This window comes from Artemia franciscana, chromosome 14, assembly GCF_032884065.1.
Source record: "Artemia franciscana chromosome 14, ASM3288406v1, whole genome shotgun sequence".
NCBI lineage: Eukaryota > Metazoa > Arthropoda > Branchiopoda > Anostraca > Artemiidae > Artemia > Artemia franciscana.
In genome coordinates this window covers 2,524,613-2,539,489 of record NC_088876.1, presented here as the reverse complement: position 1 = coordinate 2,539,489, position 14,877 = coordinate 2,524,613, and the positions used below count along the sequence as shown (strand labels likewise).

Here is a 14,877-nt window from a genome sequence, read left to right as displayed (position 1 = left end):
AAAAAACTAAAAAAGCTAAAAAACTGAAAAAACTGAAAAAAAGGTACAAAACTAAAAAAGAAAAAAAACTAAAAAAACTGAAAAAAAGGGTAAAAACAGCAAAAAACTAAAAGAAACAACTAAAAACTAATAAAAAAAACTAAAAACTGAAAAAGAAAAAAAAACTAAAAAAGGAAAAAAACTGAAAAACAAAGGAGGAAAAGAAAACTAAGAAAAATTAAAAAAACTAATAAAGTTAAAAACTACAAAAAAAAACTAAAAAGAAAAAGAAAAACAACTAAAAAGCTAAAAAAGGTAAAAACCAAAAAAAAACTAAAAAGAAAAAAGGAAAAAACAAAAAAATTATTTCATCATATACCAATTCAAAAACGAATGTATATACAGACCTGGGGGGTTGGACAAGGATAACTGAATAAAAAACACAAGTTTAAATGACATTTCACAATTTCTCAGTTTTACTTACAGCACTCTAAAGGTTAATCGCTTTCCAGGTAGATTATCATCAGATATTTTATATGGTTTTGCAAAGAGCTACCTTTTGGTGTATGTGCTTTTTATCTCAACTGCCTTACTGAAAACGTGCATGAGACCCTTAACGAGGGCAATAATTGAGGTACTGTTAAATCAAGATTAAAGTTCTTATTCAGTTACCCTTTCACCGTTACTGAGAAACGGTCATAATATTTTAGTTTTGTGTCTTGTTTTAAGGTTTGTTTTCTTTACATTTTTATCAGTTTATTCTGCACTGAGGACGGTCAAGTTGAGGTCTTGACCGTAATATTTGTATAATTTTCGATTTTTTCACTGGCTGTTTATTGTCCTAGTTCTGCCTTTCTTTGCGATTTTTTGTTTTGTCATGATTAGCGAATGTGGTCTCAGAAATTATTTAAAACACTCACAATCACACAGTTAAATACATAAGCACTGTGTGTGTGTCTTTGAGAGAGAGAGAGAGAGAGAGAGAGAGAGAGAGAGAGAGAGAGAGAGAGAGAGAGAGAGAGAGAGAGAGAGATAGAGAGAGAGAGAAACACACAAACACACAGTCAGACGCACCATCAAACAAAGATAGACACAGAGATAGGAAAACAAAAGTCAAACGCACAGACACTGCAAAAAAGAGACGAAAAACACACACAGACATTCAGAATGAGTCAAAACAACATACAAAGATAGACATATAGACAGGCAAACACACAGCCAAACATACAGGCACGATAAGAGAGAGAGAGAGCAAAAACACTCACAAACACACAGATTCAGACACACAATCAAACAAATATAGACAAAGAGATAGGCAAACTCACAGGCATGGCGAGAGAGAGACAAAAAACACAAACAAACAAACAGAGTCAGACACATAAAGACACAAAGATAGACACTAAGACAGGAAAACACACAGTCAAACCCACAGGCCCGGTGAGAAAGAGACAAAAAACACACATACACATTTAGAGTGAGACACAAAAATACACAAAGATAGACACCAAGATAAGCAAACACACAGTCAACATAAAAGCAGGGTGAGAGAGCCAAAAACATGCACAAACATACAGTGTCAGACACAAAAACAAACAAAGATAGACACAGATATAGGCAAATACAAACACAGTTAAACAAACAGGCACGGTGAGAGAGAGACAAAAGACTAACACAGTCATATAAACAAAAATGCAGAGATAGACAGAGGGATAGGCAAACAAAGAGTCAAATACGTAGGCACGGTGAGAGAGAGACGAGACAAACACACAAACACAAAGAGTAAGACGGACAAACACAAAAAGATAGACACAGAGACAAGCAAACGCACAGTCAAAAACATATGCACGGTGAGAGAGAGAGAGAGAGAGAGAGAGAGAGAGAGAGAGAGAGAGAGAGAGAGAGAGAGGGAGCAAACACAAAAACACTCAAATATAGACACAGAGACAGGGAAACATAAATTCAAACGCACAGGCACGGTGAGAGACAAAAAAATACAAACAAATATGGTCAAAGAGACAGACAAACACAGAATGAAAATCTCAAGCACAGTGATAGAGAGACAAGCTGTTCTGAAGCTGGAGGATAAGAAAAAATGGTTAATTTGATTGGCAACCCATGAACATATTGTAAAGCCAGCAGCTTTTTTGTGGGCAGATCAGTTTGGAACCGGATGATTTTGTGCTTGGACAGTAAATATAACTGGACAGCTTTCGAATATTCTGACGGCTATTATTGGCTGTGCAATTTAAGCCAGGCCTGCTGCTGGCAGGGTGAATGATATCAATCAAGCCGAAACTTAACCTAATTTTTCAACGTTCTAGCAAAAGGGTAAATCTCTTACCCGATTCCTTTCATATTCTCGTCTTGATGCTTCCATTATTTTTGCATTGGTAATTGCAAGACTGACGAATTGGAGATATGTTTCCAAAAGCTGAAAAAATTACTATATCACCAAATAAGTTTCTTCATTTATGCCACACTTTCAAAGTTCTAGTAAACAAATGAAGGCTTTTCTGATAAAATCAAAAACTGATGTTAAAACTAAAAGCAGTGAAATCCCCCCTCCCCAAAAAAAGATAGGCTGTCAAAATATTAGCTGCTAAAACTCATCGGAAACATATAACTTTACTGAATGTACTATCACTTTACTGAATGTACTACTAAAGAGCCTTAAATGTAGCCTATTAGGTAAGAAAGAAGGGTTTTATTAATACCCGTTTTTGCACTTTTCTGGGCTAGTATATGGTAATAAATTTGTAGTTTTATTACGCTTCATTGTTGCCTAAGAATAAGAGAAAAAATTCAGTCATATTCTGTTTCTATGAAATTACACTGCCATCTTGTGTGTTATGGAAAGACAAGGTCCTAGTACTGGTTTTTGGCCATGAGATTCTACACTCGTTAATTTATTATATTATAAGTATCTTCTTTAGTCATAATAATTCTTAGAATATAGTTGTTTCTATAAATTCCAGACGTGTGAATTTATATGGACTGACTTGCGATCCCCTGTCATTAGGGACAGAGGTTCGAGTCCTAGTGTCACTAATTATTTTGCTCGGGAAGAGGATCAGTAGAGTGAAAACCTCACACAGACACAGCCAAGCTCCAAGTTTGTTTCAGGAAAAATCTGGGAGAACAAATAAATTGTTGGATGATTCGCCCCCAAAGACGCAAAACACTACCGCCCTGAAGCCGAAAACAAGAAAACTAATTCCCACACTAAGTTATAAATTGGCATGAAAATTAAGGATTTTTCTTCAATTTTATGAAAATACCAAAAGGTTACCAGTAGTGTGCTGACACGATCTTAAATGAGAGGAAATTCAAGGAGAATTCCCCCTTGCGGAAACTTCCTCTACGTTGAAAATCCCCTGCTTATATATTAACAACAATCTAATTTTCAACTTTAAAGGTTTTGAAAATTACTTTCCACAAGCAATTACCCCTCCCTCCCCTAAAAATAACCTACACTCCCAATGCAATTCTACTCTGAAATTTCTCGCTCTTCCACAAAACATTCATCCTACCATGGAAAATCCATCAGCTGTAATAACAATCTCGCCGCGGAAAATTATCCCCACGCTCGAATATCCATTCATTTTGGAATAGAGTCTACACACCAATAAACAGAATAATGCGCACACGAATGACCTGACGAGAATAGGAGTAATAACGCCATAAAGTTTTTAAAGCACACTTAGGGCGTATAGTATTGGAGATACAAACCCTTCAAGAATTTATTATCCTCAACTGGGTTTGCGCAATGCTAAAGTACACCTGTATGATAAAGTACATCTGTATGTTATGAAATAGATGATTGTTTATTTGCTCATCCAAATACTCTCCTCAGAAAGCAGATGTTTGTTATGTAATAGGGAATCTTTCTTTACTTATGCACGCTACTCACCCCTCAAGACGATATTATATGCACCTGCGTTTTGCACAATGCTATAGTAAACCTGTTGGTTATGTAATGGTATAGTATACTTGTTGTTTATATAATAAGGATTGTCTGTTTACGTTGAGGAGGACATAATCTTGCGTAACTTGCTAAATTTTTTGAGAATGACGTAATCTCATGGTGCTTGTTAGAGTTCAGGGCCCGTGGGGAACTCCGCATGAGATATTTCATTTAAATAAAAGCTATTCTTATAAAATATCTTATGAAAAATAAGATATATTTTTTTTCAAGATTTAATTTTTCTCTTAAGGCTTTTTTTTTGTTTCAACGCTTGTTGTTCTACATGGTGTATTTTTCTTCAAGATATTCTTTACATCGATATATTTTTTTCTTTGAGACATTTTCTTCAAGATTGTTTCCTCAGGGAACCTGAATAATCTGTCATCAAAGATTTTTTGTCTGCTTTAGGAATCGAATGTAAGATCAGCGATTTAACCAATGGAACTGTGCCTTGGACATCTGAACAAACAAGCAGTTGATGCTATTAGGATTTAGGGAATAAATTCTAAGAAATAACCTACTCCCCGCACGAAGAATTCATTGGACATTCTTTGGATCAACTAGCTATGCATCGTGTGTTTCCAATCAATTCCTCTTGAGAGCACACAAGTGTCCGAACGCTATTGACTATTAATCTATTATGCACATCTGCTATTTACGTTGTATTGATTTTCTAATGTGAGCTAGACAATACTCTGTCTTGATTCTCAAATGGCTTTGTATGACACATATTTTTTTTTGTACTTACAAATTTTCTTAATAAATAAATTCATAAGCATTACAAAATCCTGAAAAAAATAGGGTTGTTATTATGAGCAAATTTAAGCCATATTAAGACCTATTATTGTTCTTCAGGATTTCATTTTTCTCTTAAGGCGTTTATTTTGTTTCAACGCGTGTTTTTCTACATGGTGTGTTTTTCTTCGAGATATTCTTTACATTATTATGACGATATTTTTTTTTTCTTTGAGACAGTTTCTTCAAGATTGTTTCCTCAGGGAACCTTAATAATCCGTCATCAAAGATTTTTTGTCTGCTTTAGGAATCGAATGTAAGATCAGAGATTTCACCAATGGAACTATGCCTTGGACATCTGAACGAACAAGCAGTTGGTGCTATTAGGATTTAGGGAATAAATTCTAAGAAATAACCTATTCCCCGCACGAAGAATCCACTGGACATTCTTTGGATAAACAAGCTATGCATAGTGTGTTTCCAATCAATTCCTCTTGAGAGCACACAAGTGTCCAAACGCTATTGACTACTAATCTATTATGCACATCTGCTATTTACTTTGTATTAATTTTCTAATGTGAGCTATACAATACTCTGTCTTGATTCTCAAATGGCTTTGTATGACACATATTTTTTATTGCACATGCAAATTTTCTTAATAAATAAATTCATAAGCATTACAAAATCCTGAAAAAAGGGGTTGTTATTATGACTAAATTTAAGCCATATTAAGACCTATTATTGTGAGGTTTTTAGTAAAAATGCCTCGTTTCTTTGAGCAAAGATTAGGCCTTCATGATAGACAAGCGAAAATTTGTAGAATATTTTCTTTGTACTCCGCATAATGTCGTTATATTTAAGCCACATTAAGAGATGTTTCTCCCTCTGCTTGATTTTCTGACTTTGTGTTTTCCTGTCTTTGTGTGTTAGTTTTTCGGACTCTGTTTGTTTGTGTGTGTGTTTTTGTTTCTCTTTCACCATGCCTATGTGTCTGACTGCGCGTTTGTTTTTCTCTGTGTCTGTCTTTGTGTGTTTGTGTGTTTGGTTTTGTTACTCTCTCTGATCATGCTTCTGTGTCTGAATCTGTTTTTTCTGTCTCTGTATCTGACTTTTTGTTTGTTTGTCTGATTCTTTGGGTCTTTGTATCCGAATATGGTGGTTGAAAAAATTATTCTAACAGATATTATAGAAGAAAATGTGAGCAAAATGAATCATTTTTAGAGGTTTTGAAGAGTTCAGGGTGCAAGACTCCGTTCAGAAAAATATAACAAGAAGACAAAGTCAATTAGACTAGGAATAGTTTAAGGTGAAAAGGGAATGTTCGGCAACGAGGTCATATTATCGATGCTTGGGAGGTTTTATTATTAGCAAAGACAGTGGGAGCAGTGAAGATGTTAAAAGTAGAAAAGACGAGGCTCATGGTGTTTTTTCACAGTTGAAAAAAGTTTGGAAGAATAGGAAGATAAGTCTGCAAACTAAGATTAGAACATTGAAAGCTGTAGTCAAGACAGTGATAAAGAAGACTTTTTAAGCGCGGGCAATCTGATATAAGAAGAGGATTTGCTACACTGTTTCCAGAGAAATTGCTTACGGATTATTTTGCGTACTCGACTGAACGATCGTATTTCAAACTGTGAGCCATACAATAAATATGGTTCAATCTTGTTTTCTAGAGGGACTGAACAACAAGCCGTAACACAGAAATTTTACAAAACAGTGATATTTTGAACTTTTTTGAGTTTGTGCATGCATTTTATTATTTATTCAAACCCTTCTTTGCATAAAAATAAAATGACGGAGCACTACAAAGAAAAAAAATAATAAAAGAAAAACATCACAACATAACTATGACAAGGTAACTTTATTTGAAGGAGTTTGCTCCAAGCATGTCTTGAAATCTTGTGGTTGTGTTTTTCCATAAGATTAGCAACAGCTATTGTAGGATCTGCTATGTGAAGACTGTTGCCGAGTTTTGAATTATGTGTCCAAGTTGAATATCTCAGTAGGTATTTTGTAAAGCGAAAGAAAGTGGAACGGATTTTCAATTTGCCAAAATTTGTAAGAATCTTCCAAAAGGGTGCAATGTAGAGAATGTGGGAAAGAGCAACAGTTTTGTACAGCGTTGCGAGATAATGGTGATTGAAGCGAAACTTAGCAGAGACTATGGAATCATAGGCAGCTGATATGTGGCGTTTGATGACTTCTGTTAGGAGATGACGACTATGGGAAATGGTATTTCCAGTAGAAATACGAAGATAAATAATTTGGTCAGACGGGCAGATCTTTGAATTCCTAAGTACAATTTCATTAGGAATTGGGCCTTTCCAGTTAAAATGCATGACGTCGGTCATAGCAGCGTTCAGTTTAAGACCAGCTTTTAATTATTCTGCTTGTACTTCTTAGAAATTTTCAGGAATTTTGTCCATATGTTGTTTATTTGTCCTTTTTCAATATTCTAACACCCTTGTAAGTAAAGGCATTTGTTTAAATTTATTAAATTGGAATTTAATCATTAAATTAATGGCCGCCTTGTTAAACACACGAGAAAAGAAAGTTTGCCTTCTTATAATTCCGTTGTAAAAACATGTGCTTTAATTTAATTGGTTGCATATGACAGATCCTTGTAAATCCATTTCATTATCCCTTCATATGTGCAATTTCTGGAGAGACAATAATCTTGCGTTTTGAAAACCTGATTGATCTTACAGTCAGTGAAAAGAAGAAGAAGCTTTTGAGTCTCAAATTATTTTAAAATTGGTTCCTCTATTTTTTTGGCGGTACACCTTTAAATTTCAAAAAAAAGGAAATGGGAAATAGAAAAAAACGATATGATGAAATAAAAAGGGTAACAGATAAAGAACTTGTGGACCTAAGATGAATCTTCTGCTGAAGTCACATACAATGTTAAAAATGAGTTTCATGGGAAGCCGAGCTGGTATTATAAAGTAAGTAAATAAGTTTGGCGGCACTAGTCCCTGAAGGTCCAAACCATTGATGCTGATCTCTGTTTGGTGGCCATTCAGTCTAGAATTGCAATGAGGGTGGCAGCCATTCTGTGCTTTGGCACACCAATCTGATTTCTTCATCTTCTGATTTCTACCTTCCTCAGATTTCTCCAGGTACCCATTTTTGAGCTGGGTGGACTCTGGCTGAGCTTACAGAGTCAAACCACTGACCCCCGTGCAAAATCAAATAATTGGCTGCGATAAGGATATAACCCATGCCCCTTGGACATAGAATTCACAGGCCAGCACTCCAACCACTTAGCTGCTCCTGTAAACGGAGTCAATATATATTACTTTTATTTGTTCAAAAAAGGTGTGCATTTTATATTTTTCAATAATCAAAAGCGTTTTATACATTGTTCGTATATATCTTCTATTGTTCTTTTTCTATTGTTGCACTTCCGGGGAGTTTATTGAATGTAGGATTAAATTATTTAAGTTTCTTAATCTTTTTTTACTGGTTCTCTTGAAACCCAATTTTTATTGGTCACCTGGATCAATTTCTTCCAATTTTATTCTCAACTTTAAATCTTAATTCAATTTTAATTGTAGCAGTAGTTAATTGTAGGCTAATTTTTTCCCAAGAACTGCACATAGATGACTTTTAGTTTTAAATATGTATTTGAAAAAAGATTTATTATCTAAATAACGATATTCAGTATTACTTTTTAAATATAAAGAGATGATGCCTCGATAAAAATACAAAAATCGATAAACGTTCAAAGTTACAAATATTGTACATCAGTAAATATTTGAAATTTCGAACGACGAAATCACTAAGAACGAGGGAGGGTTAGAAATTTGGTTAAGAATTACTTCTTCTAGGTAGTAAAATTATTAGGAATTAAAATCAAATACCACTAATTGCCGACGACACCAACGAACTGCCAACGACGGATACTAACGAACAACTGAGAAATAAAAGAAAAAATTCATTCACTCAAACAAATGAAGCAGCCATTGAATGAATTGGAAAACTAGGTCACCTGATTTCTGTTTTTTCCCATTGTATTTCTTGTGGATACCCTTTGGGACCTAAGGGGTTAATGATGTATTTGGTTATGTGATTGGGTAAGTGGTTCAACGTTTATTTCAGGGATTACTAAAGTATCGGCTTCTCTTTTGAGAAAACCGAAATACTGTCTTTGGTACATCGCAAGAACTGATCAACGACTTACGGATAGATTAACTCACCACTCTACCTCAATTAACTAAATATTTTTTTTTAGAATAAATGTGTGCCTAAAAAAGTAGAAAAAGTAAAAAAAAAATAAGCAGAATCCTAATTGTGATTTATTTTTAGTCTATATAGCGCAATTAATTATCCTAACCAAGTGGATAAGGCTTTTACAAAAAAGGTATTAACTCCCTGTCTTCAGAACACTACTAAAATAAAATATTTTATAGCATAGTCTAAAAAAGACCTCCACAATAGAGACTGCCTATTTTATAGCTTAATGTGCATATTAAGTACAAAAGCTGCACTGGTGATGTGAATACATGAGGAAATAAAGCCTTAAACACGATGGACGAAATGTGCAGCACCCTTTTTTAGCCAAAATATTATTCTGAAAAAGACTCGACTTATTTCAAGAGAGAAAAGTCCGATAAAAATTAAATATTTTGCAATGGTAAGAGAAAAGTAATTTAAAATAATCAGTTAAGATTTTTCTTTATTCTCGAAGACCTCCTACAGGGTAGAGCCTAAGGGTCAGCGAACCAAGTCACTTCGTTAACACCTGAACCGCAAGGGTACGCCTAGAAACACATACATAAGACTGAATACGGACCTAGATGGGATGTAGGCCGGGTTAGAGGTACACAAAAATGGCCACAGGTACGAAGGTAGGGAACGGCCGACAATTTGCATCGCTTTGGGTCAGGAACCGTTTAATAACTGAAGTATGGTAACTTATTTCAAGACTCTTCCAAGTAAATAAACCGCATTTTAGCACCTTAGAAAAGTGAGAATAGTGGAATGATATGTAGTAAAACTATGTGTGAAACATATGAAGGTAGCAAACTTATTTTCTATAAATGAAAAGGAAGAGAAAACGAGGAAAGGAGTTGCATCCAGAATATATCAGTACAAACCAAAAACCACAGGATGGAAGAAGAAAAAAGAAAAGAAATTGATAATATGTAAATGACAAGGATTTTGTATTTTTTAAATATTATACAATTTATTCATCAGAGGCAACGCTATGGCGTTGTATATAGTAAAGGTCATACGGCTCAGCGTTGTCTATAGTAAAGACCGTACGGCACTGATGTTTTATTATTATTAAACAAGTTTTTCAACTGAACGTAAGGAACAACATTAAAACTTTAAACGAACAGAAATAATTCTGTATATAAGAGAGTTGGCCCCTTCCTCCAAACTTCGCTCTTCACGCTAAAGTTTCTCGGCACTTTAAAAAAAGCTACTTATTATTCTAATCAAACGACCCTTGTGTTTTAGGAGTCGTTTTTAAAGAATAAGGACAAAGTTTAAACTTTAGCGTAAAGAATGAGGTGTTGAGGAGGGGTAACCCCCCTCATATACATGATAATTTCTGTTCATTTTCAATTTTAATGTTGCTCTTTACTTTCAGTTTAAAAACTGTTTTTTTTTTTATTTCTGACAGTTCTTTAAATAACGCCGCTCCATCTTCACGGAAAAATTCCTCTCCCCACAGAAATATCCTCTGGACAATTCAATCTTGGTGAAAATTTAGCCCGGACAATTACCCTTAAAATCTACACGCATAATATTGAATCGGTAAACAGAAAGCAAGACACATAAAGAAATTTTGTAGAGGAATTCTGACGAATTCTCTGTAAAATTTTCCCTGAAAAATTTACCCCCCTGTAAAGTTCCTAGTCCGTAGAAATTACTGCCCATGAAAAATCCACACAGCAGAAAATTTGTCCTCTTCTCCCCACCCAAAAAATGTATAAATACTTGCCAATAGAAAATACTATACGAAATACTATATTTTGTTGGAATGAGACCTATCTACACATTCTACACCCACCGGCTCGATAAGATCACCCCTGATTAAAAAAAAAAAACACGCATTCATGATCTTTTTGGCAAAAATTAAAGACAGGAGCTTTACAGACATTTTTATAGACAGGAGCTTGAAAATTGTACAGTAAGGTTCTTTGATACATTGAATCCGATGATGTGATTTTACATTAAAATTATATGACTTTTACGGGGTCTTTCCCCGTTTTTCGAAAGTCAGACAAATTTTCCCAGGCTGATAGGTAAGACTACGCTTAAAGAAACTTATATATTTGGAAGCGTAAGAAGCCAGTTCTTGTGATATATCTATTGGTATCAAAATTAGGTTTTTTAGAGTTTCTGTTACTGTTGAGCCTGGTCGCTCCTTACTTACAGTTCATTGCCACGAACTTTGATTTTTTCCCTTAGGCACTTCATAAGGAAAGGGTCGTCACTGAAACTTCAGAGCGGTATTTTAATTGGGACTTTGAAGTTCAAGTGCCTTTTTGAGATTCAAAAGTAAATAAGGTAAAGGTAAAGGATACGGCATTAGACTTTACAGTCCGTACCGGCGGTGCTGATCTCCGTTTCTTGGCCCTTCAGCCAGGAAGTGCAATGGGTGGCTGGGGGCCAGCCAACCAGTGCTTTCGCACACCCTTCCTGTTTACCTTCCCCAGATTTCTCCAGGTACCCATTTGGAGCTGGGTCGACTCTGGCTAAGCTTACAGAATCACGCCACTGACCCCCGTCCCAAACTGAAGAATTGGGTACACTTGGATTCGAACCCGCGTCCTCTCAGACAAGGGATCCCGAATCCAGCGCGCCAGCCCACTCGGCCAGGACGACTTTTTCAGCCGCCCTGGCCCTGGCTAAAAGTGATCGAAGGGCAACTAGCCACCCCCCACTCCCTTTCCCCCTAATATATCCGAAAAAATTTTCAGATAGTTATTTTGCTAAAAATAGTTCAAGGATCATATAACGAAAACTCCGGGGTCGAAAAAAACCCCCAAGGCCTGGGGACAGGTGTTGTCAGTTATACTCTAGGGACATATATGGTTCTTATAGAAGGTATGCTCGTATAAAATTCAGAGAGGGCTCATTTGATTAAAAGTTGAAAGTTCTTATTCACTCTTTTAGAGTTAAAACAGATCAGGGGGGCGACTATTCCCCCCCCACACCCTTTTCCCCAAAACCAATCTGATAAAGTTTGGGATAGCCTTTTTCCAATAGTTCATACATTAGATAACGAAAACCCCGGCGTCGACACAACCCCCCAGGGCCCAGGGCAGGCGTTGTAAGTTATGCCCTGGGGACGTGTATGTTTCTTATAGAAGGAATGATCGCATAAACTTTAGAGAGAGCTCATCTGACCGGAAATTGAAAATTCTCGTTCAGTTTTAAAGAGTCAAAAGAGACCGAAGGGCCTCCCTCCCTTCACAGCCTTTCCCTCCAAGCCAATCCTATAAAAATGTTGGTACAGCCATTTTATTAAAAATAGTTCAAACATCAGAAAATAAAAACTCCAGGGTTGAAACAAACCCCAAGAGCCTGGGGCAGGGTTTTTAAGTTAGCCACGGGGGAATATAAGGTTTTATGTAAGGGAAGGTCATATAGGCTTCAGAGGGGGCTCATTTGATTTTCGGGAGTCAAAAGGGATCTACAGCCATCTACAGCTCTCCCCCCCAAGCCTAGGGGAAGGGCTGTAACATATTCCCTGGGGGCATATGAAGTTTTTATGAAAGAAATGGTCGTTTAAACCTCAGAGGAGATTCAAATGATAGAAAATTGAAAGTTCTAATTCCTTTACTAGGAGTCAAATATGATCCGATGGCAACTAGTCCCCCCACCACCAACCTTATTTTCCCCAAATAAAGTAAAGGCCATACTGCTCCAATGTTTTATTATTTATTTTTATTCCCGGAGGCATTTCGTATGCCTCTAAACCTATCTGATAAAAATTTTGAGATAGTCATTTTGTTAGGAATAATACCAACGTCACATAATAAAAAACTCTATGGTCGACTAAACCTCTCAGGGCCCGGAAGCAGGAACTGTAAGCTATGCCCTGGGGGCATATATGTTCCCTATAAAAGAAAGGAGAGTTAACAGCAGGAGAAGACGGGTCTATGGCCATAATTTTAGTTTTGTTCCAGTTTATATGCAGTCCTACTTTGGCAGCCTCTTCTCGCAGAATTCGGAGCGCTTCCAGCAGCTGCTCCATGGAGTCCGCCAGAATGGCCAAGTCATCGGCAAAATCGACATCTGTGATGGTATGATCTCCGAATTTGAGCCCAAAGCTGAGACGTGAAGTGATTTTTGTCATAACGTAATCTATGATGACATTGAAGAGCTCTGGGGCCACTGCACATCCTTGGCACACCCCTGTCGTGATTTGAAAGAACGGGCTGCGCCGACCATTTACTTGTACACAGCTCTCCGTCCCATGGTGCAGCGCCTTGAGAAGTCTGCAATATTTCTCGGGTAGGCCAGTCAACTCTAGGATCCGCCAAAGAGCTTTTCGATCGACCGAGTCAAATGCAGCACGGAAGTCAACGAAGGCAATAAATGCTTTCTGTCGGAACTTTGTGGTCTTCTCTACTATTTGTCGAATCGTGAAAATCTGCTCGATGGTTGAACGATCCGACATAAAACCAGCTTGCTCCGGTCGCCGGATTTTTCGAATGATGCTCCGACATCGATCCAGTAGGACCATTGAAAACAATTTGCCAGGAACTGACAGTAGGGTTATTCCCCTTTTCTCTTCCATAAGGGGATGATGACACCCTTCCGCCAATCCTCAGGAATTATCTCTGTTTGCCAGATTGTAGAGAACAGGGTGTGTAGAAACAGGAGCATTGCAGGACCTCCATATTTTAGCAGCTCTGAGTTTAAGCCACAGATACCCGCAGCTTTATTATTCTTGAGTCTTTTTACTGCATGTCCAATTTCTGAGGGGCTGAAAGGCTCATCTGGAGGAACATCTGTTCCAGGTCTTTGACTGCAAGGTTGGCTGGGACTATCATTAGGAGGCGCAGACGGACCAGTATTGTTGAGGAGCGAACAGAAGTGGTCCTTCCACCGCTCAAGACAAGAACCTTCGTCAGAGAGAAGTGCACCATCCCTGGACATCACGGGACCCAAGGTGGGAGTTTTATTTTCAGTGAGGTCTCGGAGATGCTTGAATAGGCTGCCCATGTCTTTCTTTTTTGCAGCTAGCTCAATTTCATCGGCTTTCCTTGCAACAAACTGGGTTCTATCCCGGTGAATGAGTCTGTTCCGCACTCCATTGAGCCTCCGATATGTGGTCATATCCCCAAGAAGTCTTGCCTTCCGTCTTTGCTCTATGACTTGCAGTGTTTCGTTAGTTAGCCACGATTTCTTTGGATAACTCCTCTTGCCAAGCACTAGTTGTGCTGCTTCACTGGTCTGCAATTTTAAATGCTTCCAGAGATCTTCGCTGCTATTAAGTGAGCCAAGGGCCTCGAAGCGATTCGATATCTCGATACTGTACTTCTGGCGAGTATCTGGTTCCTTTAGTTTCCCAATATCTGCAGCGACGGGTTTTTTTTTCGATCGTTGTGCATGGAGGCGAAGCCGAAGATCGGCCCACACAAGCCTATGGTCTGCGTTTCCAAGCTCTGCTGATCTGTAAGTTCTGCAGTTCTTCACCAATGATCTCCAGCGTTTGGAAATAATGACGTAGTCAATCATCTTCTTTGTACGACCGTCATTACTATACCACGTGTACTGATGAATAGTTTTGCGTTGGAAGTAGGTGTTTGCAATGTAGAGGTCGTGAGATCGGCACAGTTCAAGTAAGCGAAGCCCATTGTCGTTAAGTGGATCGGGGGATACAGGACCAACTGTGCCACGCCATAAACCCATATCATCGCGCACTGTCGCATTAAAGTCGCCAAGGAGAACAGTTATATCATGGGGGGGGGGAACTGTTGCAAGGCATCTGGACAAAGCAGAGTAGAAATCCTCCTTAGTTGCATCATCAGAATCGTTGTTCGGGGCATAGCATATTATGACAGTCATCTTGCCATGTTTGTGTCCAAAGCGGGCCTTCATTAATCTGTCCGATACAGCTTCGTGTAAAAGTAAGGCCTTTCTTGTAAGGTTATTTAGTGCAAGGCCAACACCATTCCTTCTCGAGCTTCCTCCAGACCAGAGCAATGAGTCACTGTTACCTATTCGCTCTT

At 37.6% G+C, this 14,877-nt stretch overlaps 1 protein-coding gene across 1 annotated transcript in view; it reads right to left on the bottom strand.

The window, feature by feature from the left end:
- The window catches only part of LOC136035178 (dual 3',5'-cyclic-AMP and -GMP phosphodiesterase 11A-like), a 263,712-nt gene that overhangs the window by 104,558 nt on the left and 144,277 nt on the right, over positions 1-14,877 (bottom strand). Inside the window, exon 8 of the mRNA XM_065716750.1 lies at positions 2,321-2,410. Within this exon, the coding sequence (XP_065572822.1) occupies positions 2,321-2,410 (90 nt within the window). The remainder of the gene's footprint in view (positions 1-2,320; positions 2,411-14,877) is intronic.